Source organism: Petaurus breviceps, unplaced genomic scaffold (genome assembly GCF_028583685.1).
Source record: "Petaurus breviceps papuanus isolate PSGF00001 unplaced genomic scaffold, PetGlider_PUasm1.0 175, whole genome shotgun sequence".
NCBI classification, from domain to species: Eukaryota; Metazoa; Chordata; class Mammalia; order Diprotodontia; family Petauridae; genus Petaurus; species Petaurus breviceps.
In genome coordinates this window covers 9534487-9551158 of record NW_027185764.1, presented here as the reverse complement: position 1 = coordinate 9551158, position 16672 = coordinate 9534487, and the positions used below count along the sequence as shown (strand labels likewise).

General features: G+C 46.2%; 1 protein-coding gene across 3 annotated transcripts in view; it reads left to right on the top strand.

The window, feature by feature from the left end:
- SLC29A4 (solute carrier family 29 member 4) overlaps window positions 1-13511 on the top strand; it is a 65910-nt gene extending 52399 nt beyond the window's left edge. For 2 of the 3 annotated variants that reach the window (XM_069084757.1, XM_069084755.1), the window contains exons 8-11: window positions 4622-4757; window positions 5142-5329; window positions 7419-7659; window positions 8223-12228. In XM_069084757.1, coding sequence (XP_068940858.1) covers window positions 4622-4757; window positions 5142-5329; window positions 7419-7659; window positions 8223-8365 — 708 coding nt within the window. In that variant the 3' untranslated portion in view covers window positions 8366-12228. Of the gene's footprint in view, window positions 1-4621; window positions 4758-5141; window positions 5330-7418; window positions 7660-8222 lie in introns of all 3 variants that reach the window. The other variant, XM_069084756.1, reaches the window with a different exon arrangement.
- Window positions 13512-16672: the final 3161 nt, after the last annotated feature.

Here is a 16672-nt window from a genome sequence, read left to right as displayed (position 1 = left end):
TGTTAGGGATTGAAGACAATAATGGAACAGTCCCTATCCCCGGGGAACTTATATTCTAACAGGGAAAATCACATGGACACATATAAGTATATACAGAGTATATGCAAAATAAATATGCCCTATTTGGGGGAGGGAGGGCATTTGGGGCTGGGGCTGGGGCTGGGATGAGGAAGGGCCACATGTGGAAGGAAGGCTGAGTCCTGAAGGAATTAAAGAATTCTACCAGATGGACGAGTGAAGGTAGTGGATTCCAGGCATGGGAATTCCAGGCCTTTGCAAAAGCACAGAAATTGGAGATGGAGTATTGTGAGTGAGGACCCATTCCCCAGAGTCCCTTGAAGGATACCTTCTACCTCTGAAGACCTCAAGGTCATAGGATCATAGTTTTAGAGCTCTGAGGGAAGTCCAAAACCATCTAGTTCAACTCCCTCATTTTGCAGATAAGGAAACTGAGGCACAGAGAGGTTTAAAAAGTCTTCTGCGGTTACAAAGTCACCAAGTCCAAAAGTATTAAGTGCTTTCTATGTGCCATGCACTGCACTAAACATTGAGGGTGCAGAGAAAAAAAAAGATTGTCCCTGCCCCTTAGGATCTCACTGTCTAACAGGGGAACAATGAAAATAACCACATGCAAATAATATACAGGATAAATTGGAGATAGTCACAGAGGGAAAGATTAAAGGGGAAGAGGAAAGGCTTCTCATAGAAGGTGAGATTTTACCTGCGACTTGAAGAAGCTAGAGGAGTCAGCAGACAGAGATTAAGAGGGAAAGCTTCCCTGGCATGGGGAAAATGGCCAGAGGTGGGAGATGTCTTCCATGTCTGAGGACAAGTGAGGAAGCAGGAGTGTGAGGAGGGGAGAAAGGGTAAGAAGATCTGGAAAACCAAGGAGGGCTTTAAATGCCAAAGCAGCATTTCATATTTGATCTGGGGAGCAACAAGGAGCCCCTGGAGTTTATAGGATAGGAGAGCGACGTGGTCAGACCAGGCAGGAAGGGGCCAGGTCATGAAGGGTTTTAGACTACACAGATGGTTAAGCATCAGGCAGGATTTGAACTCAGGTGATCTGACTGCACAGCCAGTGTTTGCCTTTCCCCACCGTACCACAAAAGCCCCCAAATGGGACAGAGTCTAGGTCAGACGCTAGTTATATCTCTGAAACCTGGACATCCCTGGCAATAGCTCTCCCCCCAGACTTGAGTGCTGAGAAGCTGAGACCGAGCCTGCCTCCAGGGGCCCCAACCCGGGGCTCTATGGACAGCCGATCGGCCCCAGCCTCTGTCCATCTGGCCTTAGAGCTTATTTTTCAGCTGGCGGAGCTTGTGAACGGGTGGGAGATCCCTAACTCGAGGAGGATGTATGAGGGCATCCCCGCCGATGGGCACCTGGGGAGCGTTTGCTGGGCTAAGCAGAATGCTCATTTGGAAGCAGGGACTTTGCTGGGGTCCCACCACAGCTGTATCCCAATTAGGCTGATCAGAGAAGGCTGCACAGCTGTTCCTGCTAAGCGTGGCGTGCCATCTAGTGGCGGCTGGAGGTGACACACCCTCCTGTCACTGCCCTGAAAGGCTCCAGTGCCCAAGAGCTTGGACTTCAGAGCCCTAGAGTCTGACCTCCTCATTTTCCAGATGAGTTCTTGAGGCCCAAGACGATAAGTGACTTTCCAGGGTCGTGCACATAGTAAGCATCTGAGGGGCTTCTGAGTGCGACTCCAGCCTCTATCCAGGGGTCCTTTGCCTCCAAAGCCCAGCATCCTTTCCACTGGACCACAGTGTCCCTCATGGGACCTTTTCTCCTCTCCCCACAAGATCAAGGAGACACTTCTCAGTTCCTGTCCTTTCATAGCAAGTGAACAATAGCATTGTCCTGAATTCCTGGAAATTCGCATCACGTCCAGAGACCTGAGCTCTGGAGCTCAAAGGGACCTCAGAAGCTATTTAGTCCACCCCCACCCCCCCCCCCATATTAGAGATGAACACACTGAGGCCCAGAGAAGTCGAGTAATTTGCCCAAAGTTATCGAATAGAAGGGCGATGTGGTCAGACTAGGTAGGAAGGGGTCAAGTTATGAAGGGTCTTAAAAGTTACAGGTGAAAGAGTCAGGACTTAAAGTCTGATTCTGGAGTCACTACTCTGCTGTGAGGAATTCAACAGGGTGACAGGGGACATTGCAGACAGCTATGCCGTGCTGCCTCCAGGAAATGCAAAGTTCTGTTCAGGCAAGTTGCCTGCCCTCACAGAGCTTACATTCTAGGAAGGGGATAAGTCACAAACATAGATAACTTTAATATCATATGATGCAGGAAACATGGTATGATGGAAAGAGCACTGGATTTTGAGTCTTGGCTTTGCTCCTTACTATCTGGGTGACTTTGACCAAGTCATTTCTGGATCTCAGTTTTTCATTTATGAAAAAAAAACTAAGTTCTTTAAGGTTTACAAAACATTTTATGTTATCTCATTCAAAAGGATTGGACTAGGTGACCTCTAAGATGTCTTCTGGCTCTAAAGTTATGATCCTATGAAGTCAGTCAATTAACAAACATTTATTAAACACTTTTTGTGTTCCAGGAACTATGATAAAAACTGGGAATATAAAAAAATTATAAAAATAAATATATAATATAAATTATATTAATATAATATATTTATTATATATTATTTTATTTATATTTTATATATTTGTATTTATTTATATATTTTATATTTCTATATATCTTTATTTTTATATATTATTTATATATTATATATTAATATAATATATTTATATAATATAAATTATATCAATTATAAAAAATATAATAAATATTTAAAAAAAGAAAGACAAAAAAGAAAGGTGTGAAATGATTGCTAGGTTAAATATGAAGGAAAGGTTATTGATTGAGGGCCACATCTAAGAAAGCTTTGGAGAGGAGTAATTAGATTTTAAAAGATTGGGTAAGAATTCAGCAGAGTGATAGGGGACAGAGGAAACATCTCTAACCATAGAAACAAGAAGGCTAAGGGTGTGTTGGGAGGTAGAGACATGTCCAGTTTGGCTGGAGTATAGGCTTCATAGGAAGGTATAGCTATGATCAATCCGATAGAAAAGAATGACATGACTTTCTAAGGCTGATCTATCTCCTGGCTCTCAGCAGACAGGTGGTGGACCATAGAAATGGAAATGGCAGACCATAGAAATGAGTCATGTACTGGGACAGCCAGTCTGTGGGCTTGATTCACTTGACTACACTAATTTGTTACAAGGGAGGATTTTATGAAGGAGGTATGGAATCATTAAGAAGTGATATTAACATAAAAGAAGATTGATAAAACATTTAAAAAGAAATATGTAATTGGGAGGAAAACAAAATATATTATTATTTTTTTAATTTGGAAAAACAAGAGAAATTGGTACCAGGTGGCAAAGAGCTTTGCATGACAGGCAGAGGGGTATGAACTTTACTAAGTTAACTTTTTTTTTCCAGTCAATAAATATTAAGTGCTTACTATGTGTCAGCCACTATGCTAAGCACTAGGAATACAAAAAGAGGTAAAAGACAGTCCCTACCCTCAAGGAGCTTATATTCTAATAGCAGATACAGCATGTAAACACACACACATGTAAAATTTGTGTGTGTGTGTGTGTGTGTGTATATATATATATATATATATGGAGAGAGAGAATAAATAGGAAATAATTAGTGCAGGGAAGGCACTGGAATTAAGAGGAGTTGGGGAAGGCTTAATGTAGAAGGTGGGATTTTAGTTGGGGCTTAAGGGAAGCCAGGCATGCCAATGGGCAGACATGAGGAGGGAGACTGCTCCAGAAATGGGGGACAGTTAACTTTCCTAAGTTGGGAAGTTCTGATGATTTTTGAGCAGAGAAATAATATAACCAGATCTCAGGAAGCTCTCTCTAGTGACCTGAACCAGTGGGGACTTTCTCAACTTTGTCCTACCTTCCCTGCTACTTTTCTCCCAATTATAATGAGGGTTTCTAGGAAATTGGTGCCCCTCTCTGGGCCTCAGCTCTGTCCTCTGCAAAATGAGGGGCAGAAGGGTAATACCTTTTGACAGAGAGGCAATGGGCTTGAGATGCAGAATGAGATATATGCTTTTAGAGAAGATCAATTTGGGAAATTGTTTTGCTTTTTTGCAAAAAGGCTTTGTTTTTCTTTGTTTTTTTCCTTTTTATCCAATGCAAGAAGTGGAAAGGTGAGGGAAGATGAGAATACAATAATGAAAAAAAAGAGGAAAAAAGAAAAGGTTCCTGAAATATTTTTTTTTCTAATGGTAAGAAAAATACAGAAGGAAGTTTAGATAAGCAACATCTCTTTGAAAGCTACAAATTAAATGTATTACATACATTTAAAGGAAAGATGTGCCTAATAGGGATCTGAAATTGCATGTACAATGTTCTCTCTTTTTCTGTTCTACCACAAAAATGCAAATACTCCCATTGCTAAATGCAGAATATAAATAAAGTATTTTTTTTCTAAATGAGGGGGTTCGAGAAGGGTTCCCTTCTGGTTCTGATGTTCGAGGATCTCTTTGAGGCCATGCTGGTGGCTACTTCCCCCAGGATCATGCTTACCCTGACTCTTTTTTCCCTTTCTTCCCCACCGCTCCCACCCTTTCAGGAGGACCGACATCATGGCCCAGGGGGTTCCCCTCAGGGCAGTGTGGTCCATGAGGCTGAGCTGGCTGGTGGTGGAACCTACATGAGATTTGATGTCCCTCTGCCCAAATTCAAGAGGAGTTGGCCCAACTTCCGAGGTAAGGGAAAGGGTGTCCATCCTAACTGGGCTGGAGGGTGAGGTATAGGGATGGAGGTGGGAACAGAAGGGTGGGAGAAGACAAAAGGTCCTACCATTCTTCCTGTTACCACTAATCAGCTGTATAACCTTGGGTAAGTGACACTTCTGTGGACATAGTGAGTTGATGGAAAGACCATTTGACTTTGAAGGGTCAGTTGCTCCTAGAACTGGGTTCAAGTTCTAGCTTAACCGTGCAGTGACTTTGTATGAATTTGTTTCCTCTTGTAAAATGAGAAGTTTAGGCTCGGTGGTTTGGATTAAAATGTTCTGTGATTCTATGATGGGAAAAGAAGGCAGAGGGGACATGCTGAGGATAAGCACTTAGACTGTTTCCTCTTCCCAGCCATGATGCTGCAACGCTACGTGGTGTCCCGGGTGATCTGGGCCTACATGCTCTCCATAGCAATGTCCTACTTCATCACGCTGTGCCTCTTTCCTGGGCTGGAATCAGAAATCCGCAACTGCACTCTCGGAGAGTGGCTCCCGATCCTCGTTATGGCCATATTCAACCTCTCTGACTTCGTGGGCAAGGTAGGACCCAGGGCCCAGTGGGGGAAGCCCATCAAAGTGACACAGAGCCTAGTGAAAGGGGTCTTAGGAGGCAGCTCTAAGGAGGCTGAGCGGCCTGCCTCTCTGTCCCTGGGTGGCCTTATGCATTGGTGAAGTCGGTGGCCACCTATGTGTTCTGATTTGACAGATACTGGGAAGACCATCCCATATGAACTATCTCTACATTCCTACCCAAATTTAGGTCTTCCAAGACCTGAAATTCTACCTTTCCTACTAGGTTTTCAGGAGCCCTACATTAAAACACAAATGCCTTTGGGAGAGGTAAATTTGTCACATTACTGTAGATCAGTATGCCAGCTGGGCATAGGACAGGACCCTGGAAGCACCGGTGCCCTTTCCTCCTTCCCTCCACTACACCTGTAGTAATACCCCATCTTTCAGACCTCTCTCTGCCTCTTCCCTACCTCTGCCCCATCTCTTCAAGGTCCTACTTTCTCTTAGGTAAAGCAGGTGATAATGAGTTAGTTGGATAAACTAACTACATTAACCCTCTTAGATAACATAAAGCCATAACCTAGTTAGACTAGCCCCCTCCTCTCCCATCATGAGGGCAAGGACCTAGAATACACATGTCTGCATAAGGCTCTTAGGAATGTCATGTACTTGATGGTATGTGTACAATGAGTATCATATTTCTTTCCTTCTCAGGGGGTGGGGAAGGGATTTGAGGGAGGGAAAGAAGTTAGAACCAAAAGTTAAAATTTTAAAAAAGTAATATAATGTCCCGAGACAAGTTAGTGGGAGAGATATTGGGAGGAAGACCAGTCGGCAACCCTCAGGTGATAGGCAGCAATGTGCCTTTCCTGAGAGCCAGGATGGTTCAGAGGAAGAGCACTGACCTTGAACTGGGTAAACCTGAATTCAGATCTTGATTCTACTGGGGACTTTGGGGGGGGGGGGGTCACTTACTGCTCTAACCCTCAATTTCTTCAGCTGAAAAAAAAGATAAGGCTCATTTTCCAGAGCCTGCCTGACTCCTAGAGCTCTCTAAGAATCATAAGGAAAGAGAAAGGAGTTGTCCATAAGAGATTCCTCTTCGTGGGTCCCTTTCTGTGATTGATCTAAATCTTGACTTTGGTTGCCCAGGAATAAGCTGAAGAATCTTGTTCTTTTTGGTTCTAGGCCCCATAAGCCAAGACGGGGTCTTGAAGCTGGACATGAATAGACTCCAGTTTTCCATAGGAGAGTAATTTAACAATTTGCAGCATCGTCCTAGAACCTGGTCAGGGGTGGGAACCTGTGGCCTCGAGGCCACGTGTGGCCTTCTAGGTCCTTAGGTGCAGCCTCTTGACTGAGTCCAGGTTTTACAGAACAAATCCTTTTATTATTTTTATTTATTTATTTATTTTATTATTTTATTTCTTTTTAGGTAAACAGTGACTTGCCCAGGGTCACACAGCTAGGAGGTGTCTGAGGCTCGATTTGAACTCAAAAAGATGAGTCTTCCTGACTCCAGGCCAGCCACCTAGCTGCCCCATGAAGGGCATTACCTTTGCTGAAATATGGGCTTAGAGATTTGCCCAGAGAACTGAGAAGTCAAGTGACCTGCCCAGGGCCACACAGCTAATATGTGTCACACTTGGGATTTGAACCCAGGTCATCCTAGCTCCAAGATCAACTCTAGCCCCTAACTCTAGTCTCTCTTTCGAGAGAGATACTTTTAATATTTTTCTGCTTAATTGTTATCATTTCCCTCTCTGGAATCCTCTCTTTCTCCTCCCAGCCTCTTTGTATCTTTCACACTCTCCCAAGTTTTCCTGGCTTTCGGGTGGGCTCCCTAATTATTCGGCAGCACTGCCTGTCTTCTTCAGTATTCTGTATAATAGTTATTTGTGGTTTTGTCTCATCCTCCTGCTAGACCATAAGCTACATGAGGGCAGGGACCATGAAAATCTGAGCTTTGTACCTTCCCCAAGTGCCTAGCAGAGTGCCCTACACAAGGTTACTAAATGGTTGCTGACTTGGATTGTTATGCCTGCTGGCCCCTGCTCGCACCCTGGCTGGGCACCATGTCCACTGTGGCTCCCATGCTTTTTGCTTTCTCTTACAGATCCTGGCAGCCCTGCCCTATGACTGGCGAGGGACCCACCTCCTCATCTACTCCTGCCTGAGGGTTGTCTTTATCCCTCTCTTCATCTTGTGTGTGTACCCCAGCGGGAAGCCCACCTTCAGTCACCCTGCCTGGCCCTGCATCTTCTCCCTCCTCATGGGCATCAGCAACGGCTACTTTGGCAGTGTGCCCATGATCCTGGCTGCGGGCAAAGTGAGCCCTGAGCATCGAGAGCTTGCAGGTATGGGGAGCTGGTTCAACATGAGGTCTGCTGCCCGTTACTAACCTTGGGCAAGGCACAAAATCTCACTGAGCCCAGCTCTAGGCCCCAAACTTACCGTTGGGTTAAAAACTCAACAGCTGCCCATACCAAATGTTTCCTCACTCCCTCTGCACCTGCTACCCACCCAGGCCCTTCTAGGGGTTTTATAGTATATTACCTTTGCAATTATGTGTTCTAACCCTCTAATTTTACAGCTGAAGAAACTGAGGCCCAGAGAGGTTATCTCTTAAGCCATTGCCACCTGTTGGAATGGCCTGTCCTCAGCAAAAGTTTGATGTCATTGACGTTTGCCTTTGACCCCCCCCCGTCTTTGTTCTGCCCTTCTCCCTCACCCACTGCCTACTTGTGGCTCTCTCCTTCAGGCACCCACTCTCCACTTCTCCCCTCACCCACCCTCAGTACCTTCCGTGCTCTGTCAGCGCCCATCTCAGGACAAGAAAGCTGGGTGGCATAATGGTTAGAGGTCAGGAAGACCCTTCCTCAGAGGGGCTAAGCAGAAAGTGATCCCTTCTCTTTTCCAGGTAACACTATGACGGTTTCCTACATGACAGGACTGACTCTGGGCTCGGCCGTCGCCTACTTTGCCTACAGCCTCACCAGTACCTCCCACAGCACCTGCTTCTACACCGAAACCTTCAATAACACCTTCACGTCAGGGTACTGAGCGGGCCTCAGGGCCCGGGCAGGAAGATCAGCTGGCCAGTGTGCGTGACAAGGCATGTGTGTGTGTGTGTGTGTGTGTGTGTGTGTGTTGGGTATGGGGGGAGGGAGTTAGGGGAGTGTCTGGGGCCTGAATTCTGCAGGGAGGTTTTACTTTTCTGCCTGTGCAGAAATTAAACCATCCTCTCTTTCCTCTGCATCCCATAACCCAATCCCCTAGCAAAACAAACAACCCCCCAAAATTTGGAAAAATTCATCCCTCTTTGCTCCCCCAACTCTTACTCTGTCTGACAGCAATAGGAAGGATAGAAAGTCGGCCTGTGAGGAAGCCTCAGGGCCAGGCTTCCAAGAAAGGTGGTTAAAGGAGGCTGACTTTGGCAGGAGGAAACAGAGGACCTAGCCTGAGGGAGAATGTGAGCAGAAAGCCAGGCCCCCACCCTGACCTGGGAGGATATGTGAGTGTGTGAGTGTGAGTGTGTGAGCACACGAGTGTGTGCGTGAGTGCATGTGAGTGTGAAAGTGCCTATGTGTGAATGCGCGTGTGCAAGTGCATGTGTACGCATATGGAAGTCTCTCCCTGAAGATTCCTCTCTTCCTCCCTCCTGCCTCTGTGACTGATCCTGACTCTTGGGATGTGATCAGTGGGGCAGAGATTCTGGGACTGGTGTGGAGGGAGCAGGCCAGAGGTAAAGTCCAGCTGTGACAAGGCAACCCAAAGCCTTATTATAATCAAGCCATGCACCCCAGTCCTACACCAGGCCCAGCCTGGAGCCCCACAGTGTTCTTGGGGCTGGGAACAGCAGAAGAGATGTCCCTAGGGGTGGTAAACCATTTGAACCCTTAAAGCAGCCAGATTCTCCCCAATTGTACATGGGGTGGCTCTTGGCCCCCAAGAACTTCTGGGAGAAGCTTTCTCAGGCAGGGGCAGGTTTAGGCCAGGGTCAGATGAAGGCCAGGGCCAATACAGAATCCTAAACAGGGTCTAGTGAATCCTGCCCCCTCCCCCGAAACCACACCCCGGCTCTCTCTTTACCTTTCCAATATTAGTCTTCCTTTAACCAAGAGGATCCATCTAACAGAGACCCTGACTGATCAGTTAAGCCCAGGGATTGCTTCCTCCTGGCAAGGTTCTGAGGAGGGAGAGGGAACCCTGATCTTTGTCTACCTGTCCATTTCAACCTGTCTGTTCTTGAACACTGTGCCTCCTGCTGTCCTCTGTATGGGCTGTTCACAGGTGGAGGGGCCCAGAATAGATGTCTGGAGATATTGCTGTTCTGGAACTAGGGAGGGAAAACAAGGCAGACAGGAGACCAAACACAGGCACTGGGGTGGTGTTCCTAGAAGATGCAGGATGGCCTAGAGGCAGGATGAGGGGGTGCCGCTGTATACTCCCCCCACCATTTCTGACCACTATGGACAGCAATGGGCCACCTGGCAAAGAGGCCAGTCCCCGTTGTCTAGTCTGTAGACCACAGTTCAGCCAACCCCTTCTCCCCTGACCATTAATGCTATGGCGTAGGTCTGGGCTTGGGCCAACACACCACCACCACCACCACCCTTCCCTCTGTAGGGGCTGGGATAGTTAATTTTACCTCTCAAGAAGGAAAAAAAATTCCTTCCAGTGAACATGGGATGAAGTGAGTTCTGTGAGATCTGTATGGTCTGGTTGAAAAAGCAGCTCAAAGAATTTAGAGCTAGAAGAGTCCTCAAAAGGCCCCCTAGTCCAATTCCCTCATTTTCTAGATGAGGAAACTGAGGCCAAGCAGAGTTAAAGACTGGCAAGCGGCAGAGCGTGGGATTTGGAATCCAGGTCTCCTAACTCCAAACCCAGTGTTCTCTCTACTGCACCACATGCGCTAAGAGTCAGGAGACAGGGTCCTGGTCCCAGCCACTGACTTGCTTCACGAGCTAGGACAAGTCACTTGTCTTACCTCAAGCTTCTGTTTCCTTCTCTACACCATGGGAATAGTTGGAAGAGATGATTTCTGGGGTGCCCTGTAGTCTCTGACATTTTAGGATTCTACTGAGATGAGGATGAGAAGGAAAGATTCTTAGGGAAAGGAGAAAGAAATTCCACTGGCAGGTGTATGGCGGAGAGTATGAGGGAAGTACTTGGGTCTGCTGTGAGGGGTGCAGACACCCTAACACTGCAAGGAGGAGGTCAAAGGAGATCAGCCTAGTTTGGAGGCGTGCCAACAGAAGAGGAATGTCTACAACTGCCTGGATGCCCCCCAAATCCTTAGCATTAATTTCGCTTTCACCTGCAGACCCTGGCTAAAATTTGGCCAGGAGGGTTGGAGTGGGAGAGGGAAATAAGAGATTTTTCATAGACCATGATGGATTGCCCACAAGGACGTTAGCAACGGGAGCTTTGAAGAGTCTTCTCTGTGGAGAAAGGATACCAACTGATTGTTGGTGGGCAAATGGAGAAAAACGGTGTCTGATCCCTGGCCTTTCCCCATTTCCACCTTCCACTGCTCAGTCCTCTGACCCTGAGCCCTGGAGGAAGATGGGAGCTCCTTCTACAGCCTGCCCTAACCCTACAGGGAGTCCTCCATTCTGTGCCACCAAATTTTATTGTGTGTGTATATATCTGTCTGTTCATAAAAATGTACCACTTTGACCATTAAAAGATCATGCGAAAATATATAAGAGGCAGAGAAAATATTACAGCAGAGGGCAGATGATGGTCTTTGAAATACTCTAGACTCCATATATTTTCAATATGAATGTAGAGAATTATGTCATCTCAGAAATACGGTCCACACGTCCTCCAATACCTATCTTCTCACTCTTGCCCTGGAGAAAGTGATTTCCTAAATAGACATTTGCTTGCCAGGATGCTAAGGGGAGGGAAGGGGAATCAAGGGAGGGGACGAAGGCAAGGAGATAGGGACAAGAAGGAAGCCCGTTGATTAGGAAGGAGAAGTTGGGGCAGAATTCATACCCATCCCTAACTGGTTCTGACTGGTAGATGATACCCCACCCCCACCCTGAGCCTCAGTTTCCCTACCTGCAATAAGAGGTCAAGGAAAGAATTTGAGGTCTAGGGATTCTAGGATCTTTGGATAATGGCATTCAACTGAAGGAAACTGGCCTCTCAACAGATTTGACCACAGAATCTTTGAAATTAGGGGTTGCTGTGCATCTCAGTTACAGTACCCAAGCCCTTCCAGGGATTAAGCAATCTTTGATTTCCTTCAGTGATGAGAAAGTCACTACAATTCATTCCACTTAGGAATAGCTTTTATTAGGATTATAAGAGTATAAATTTAGGACAGGCAGAGATATTAGAAATCATCTGGTCCACGTCTCTCATTTTACAGAGAAGGAAACTGAGGCCTAGAGAGATTAAAGTGATTTTCCCAAAGTCAAAAACTAGTTGTCCTTGTATAAAGCCAAAGTCTACCTCCTTAGGAATTACCCCCATTGCCCCTAGTTCTGCTCCCTGGGACCAAGCACAAGAAGCATTAATTCTCTTTCACATGAATAGAAGGTCTCTAGAAATAGTACCGTCTCTCACTAGCTAGGTCTCTGCAGAGAACTAGGATTCATACAGGGATGTGCCGCTAAATTTTTAACAAAGGACTTTCTGGGTTTTTAAATAATATGTCTAGCTCCCCCCCCTTAAGTTTAATCTGCAAGGCAGATAGGTCGTATAGTAGAGAGAGCACTGGGCCTGGAGTCAGGAGGACCTGAGTCAAATCCTTAGATACTTACTAGCTGTAACACCCTGGTCAAGTCACTTATGTCCAATTGCCTAAAAAGAAGTTTAATCTGCATTATTAACCCTTCCTCTATTACTTTTTAAAGTTGATACAATCAATAAAACAAAAAAAAAACCAAGCCTTAATTTATAGCATTTTATGATCCCCAAGATGCAAGTGCTTACACTGAAAATTTAACAATCAGCTCTTCACAACTGGTATGAATTGATTCTAGCACATCCCTGCTGGAGTGACCAGATCCAGCTCCCTAGGAGTGACCAGCTGTGACGATCTGAGAGGCCCAGAGCTGAGTGGAGTCCCACGGAAAGAAGCAGAGTAGGGTTTTGGCCTGGTTGTCAGATCAGTGAAGCTCCTTGGCTCCAGCCCCAAGGTAAGATGGTTCCAGTAGGTGTTGCCCATGGAAACCAGCTTTGTTTGTAGGATGGAATGTGCAGTGGGATACAGGTCTATTTCTCCAGGTTCTAAGGGTGCACAGCTGGCTGGAGCAGGGATCTGGGCAAGGCTGATGAGCCTATGAGTGTATCATGACCTTCACCTGGTTCCACTGATTCCTCTGGTTACGCTCCCATTTCTTCCTTTTCCTGGGTGTTGCACCTGTAAATGGATGACTGGAGTCACATTTGTGTTTTGCAAAGTGTCTTCCTCACAACAGCTCCCTTTACAGATGGTAAAACTAGGGCTGCAGAGAGGTTATGAGTTGCCCACAATCACACATTGTGATGTCAGAGCTTGAGTTCAAATCCACTGAGCCCACAGGCCACTGCTTTTTATGTTAGGCCACACTACTTCTAGACAGTGGGTTTAGTGCTAAGAGGTGGGCCAGCTCCATCCACTAAGCTGGGCAAGCCTGATGTCATGAAAAGAGCCCTGGGCTGAGAGCCCTGCCGCAAACTGAATCGTGACCTTGGGAGAGTAACTTTCCCCTCTCAACCTCAACTCCCTCCTGTGAAGAAAATGAAGACGCTGGATTATTAAATTACCCTCTCTGGCCTTGCCTCTTCTGCTCAGCAGAAGACTTTCCTTCACCTTCACTTAGGGTTGTATTTGAAAAAAGATGGGCCTGTTGGTTTCATAGAATCATAAATTTAGCTCTAAAAGAGACCTCAGAGGCCTCCTAGCCCAAACCCCTTATTTTCCAGATTAGAAAACGGGACTGGGGAAGTTAAGTGACTTGTCCAAGGTCACAAAAGTAATACATGGCAGAGACAGGATTCAAATCTAAGTCCTTTGGCTATATTCCACTATTCTTTGTCCTATACCATACTCCTCTAGGTTGAGATGAGGCTTTTAGGATTATGCAGAAATCATAACCACCCATGCAAACTAAATACCCCACCCTGCCAAGTTTAGGATGTTTCCACCTAGCATGTCCTTTGGAAACACGGGTGTGGGTCATGGGGTTTGGGCATATCATACTGTGTGCCACCCCTCCCCCCATTTGTTTATTTGTTCATTAGGTCATGATGATTAGCAAAGGCAAATGACCTTAGGCAAACCATGTAGCACAGTGAATAGAGCACCGGCCCTGAAGTTAGGAGGACCTGAGTTCAAATCCAACCTCAGACACCTCAGACACTTAACACTTACTAGCAGTGTGGCCTTGGGCAAGTCACAACCCCAACTGCCCTCCAAAAAGCAAAAAAAAAAAAAAAAATTTAAAAAAAAAAAGAACCTCTGCCCTAGATAGTGTCCTAGGACTCTTCTAGTTTGAATAATATTGTAGTCTATGACCCTTGAAAGGAAAAATTTCCTCCCCCCAAAAGTATCCTGAGGGGCGTGTAGTATGGGAGGGGCAAAGTATTGGTCTTGGTAATGATGCTAATGGGAATTTACAAGCAGGCTATATGCATACACATACATGTATACCCACATACTTATATATAGGCAGGTATGCATGTGTAATAATATATATTTCTATATCCATATGTGTATAGTTACATATAAAGCCTGAGGGGGTTTTAGGGAAGAGCTTGTCTGTGTCTCTTCCTCCCCAAAGGCTGCTGCCCTGAGTTACCCCAGATCTGGCCCCAGCTCCCCGAGGCCCCAGGACACCCAGTCTTGCTAGGATTCTGACTGGCCTAGCTTGTTCGCATCTCTACCCACGAGAGCTTTTTGGAAAGCTCTCAGCCCTTTCAAGGGTCTGCTCAACTGGCCCACTGTAGGCTGCCTCTTGAAGTAGTGAGTCCCCCGTCCCTAGAAGCGTTTGAAGGAAGGATCGCTGACCATTCATCAGGAGCCTTACAGAGGGTCTTCATGATTTGGACTAGACCGATCCAAGGTCCTTTCTAGTGGCGTAGTAGAGTATAAAAAGGAAAGCCTTAGGGGTAAGGACAACCTGGGTTTTAACTGAACTTCTAATAGTCCCTTCACCTGTCCCACCTTTGAGCCTCAGTTTCCTCATCTGTAACATAGGGATCCCTGTTCCTAGGAGATAAACAGGATCAGAGCTGGAAGGGGCACTAGAGGGATATTTTACAAATGAGGAAACTGAAACTCTGAGAGATTCACAATGTTTACCCAAGGTCACGCAGGAACTAAGTGGCAAAGCTGGAATTTGAACTCAGACCCTTTGACTCTAAATTAGGCACTTCGGATTCAGGACTGCCTCCTTTGTTGCACACCAGTGTCTGAGAGTTGTTTCAGGCATGAAATGAAAGAATAAGGTTTTTCAAACCTTAAAATGCTACATAAGTGTCAGCTGTTGTTATTATTCCTAAGAGGCAGCAGAGTGAATAAAAAGCTGACTTTGTAAACCATAAAGACCTGGGTTCAAGTCCAGCCTCATACTGGCCGTGTGACCCTGGGTTAGTCACTTAACTTCTCAATAGTCTGGGCAACTCTAAGCAACCTGTGTTGGTTTCTTAAACCAATGACATCATCAGACTAGTCCCTATCCCGATCCCTACTCTAAGATGAGCTGATTTCAGCATCTTTCTGACTTCCTTTTTCTGCTGTGCCTATCCCCCATTCCTCTTAACAAAGGCCCTTGGCTTACTGACCTCAGCCACGAGGCGTGGGCTGGGTTGTCATTTTCTTTCTTGCTGCCAAATGATGAGGAGGGTGGGCACCACAAAGACCTTGGTGTCCTGTGGGAGGTTGGGGACCAGGGGAAATGCCCTGCATGACCACGAGATGGCACTGTTGCTTCACACAGAGGCTGCCACCCTTGGGCAAACAGGCACCCAAATGACCTTTTCTTCCAAGGTTGAGAAAAAAGGAGCAGAGGTTAGAGAATGCTATGTAAGTAGGGGTGGCCAAAGAAGGAGAGGGTCTCCATCCGTCTCATGCAGCGTTGGTCTTGTGGACATCTTGCCTGGGGCCATAATTACTCCCTGGGATTCCTGTTCCATCCCAGGTGTGGAAAAGCCCCTTGGAATCTTGCCAGCACTAGGCACTGCTCTGGGGTTCTGAAGGGGAAGATGGGGTGGCACACCCCTAGGGTCAAAGGCACTAGCTTCTGACGGAGCTGCCAAACCTTACAGGGCGGTACCAAGACAGCCCTCTCACTCTCTCTCCATGCACTGTTTGACAGCTTTGACCCAGATATGAACGACTGTGGTCATTTCTCACCTCTAGGCCTGGATTCCCTCCATACTCCAGAATTTCAGTTGAAAAAACCCTCTGGGACCATCTAGTCCAGCCCATTGCTAAGAATCCCCTTTACAACATACCTAATAAAGAGACATTCAGTCTTTGCTCAGAGAATGCGAGTGAGATGGAACCTAGTCCCTCTTGAGGCAGCTCAAGCCACTTTTGGACAACTATTTTTCCTTCCTTCCATTCTCAAACTGCAGGTGTAATTTCTGCCCATTGCTGGCAGGTAGCTCTGCCCTCCAGGACCGAGAACAGGTGTGATCCCTCTATCATCTGACTGCCAGCCCTTCAGATACCTGAAGTCAGCCATCAAGACCCCTCCTAAGTGTATATATATATATACCTGAATAAGTGTGTAATTATACTGAAGAAGAATCTCTTCTGCATTCCTAACTAAGGCCACCCAGCCTTTGCTTGAGGGCTCCTCCAGGCTAGCCATTCCCAGTTCCTCAAATAGAACCAGACGAGATATCCAGGCTCTTTTCCTAGCCCACTTGTTCTCCTCTGGACATTCTCTAGCACCTAAATCCAGTATCCAGAATTGAACCCAGTACTCTAGCTATGTCCTTACCAAGGAACTATCACCATACTTCCCTACACACTTCACTTCTCTTAATGCAGTCTAAGGTTGCAGCAACTTTTTTGACTGACTCTCATTAACCCTACATGGAAACCTTCTAATATTTTTTTTTTCAGATAAACTATTTAGACTTTACTATCTTATAAAGAGGATTTTTTAAAACCCTCTTTAACCCAGGTATATGATCTTGCCATTACAGTGTTTCCCCGATAATAAGACCTATCCCGAAAATAAGCCCTTCCCTTACTGTGTAAGATTCCGCTAAAATAAGCCCTCCCCCCGAAAATAAGCCCTATTGAGATTGCTACTGTAGTGAAGGTGATCCCCTGCACTACACGCTACATTACGGTACCCTCTGTATGCACCGTCCCTCCCCCCCCCCCCCCCCCCCCCCCCCCCCCCCCCCCCC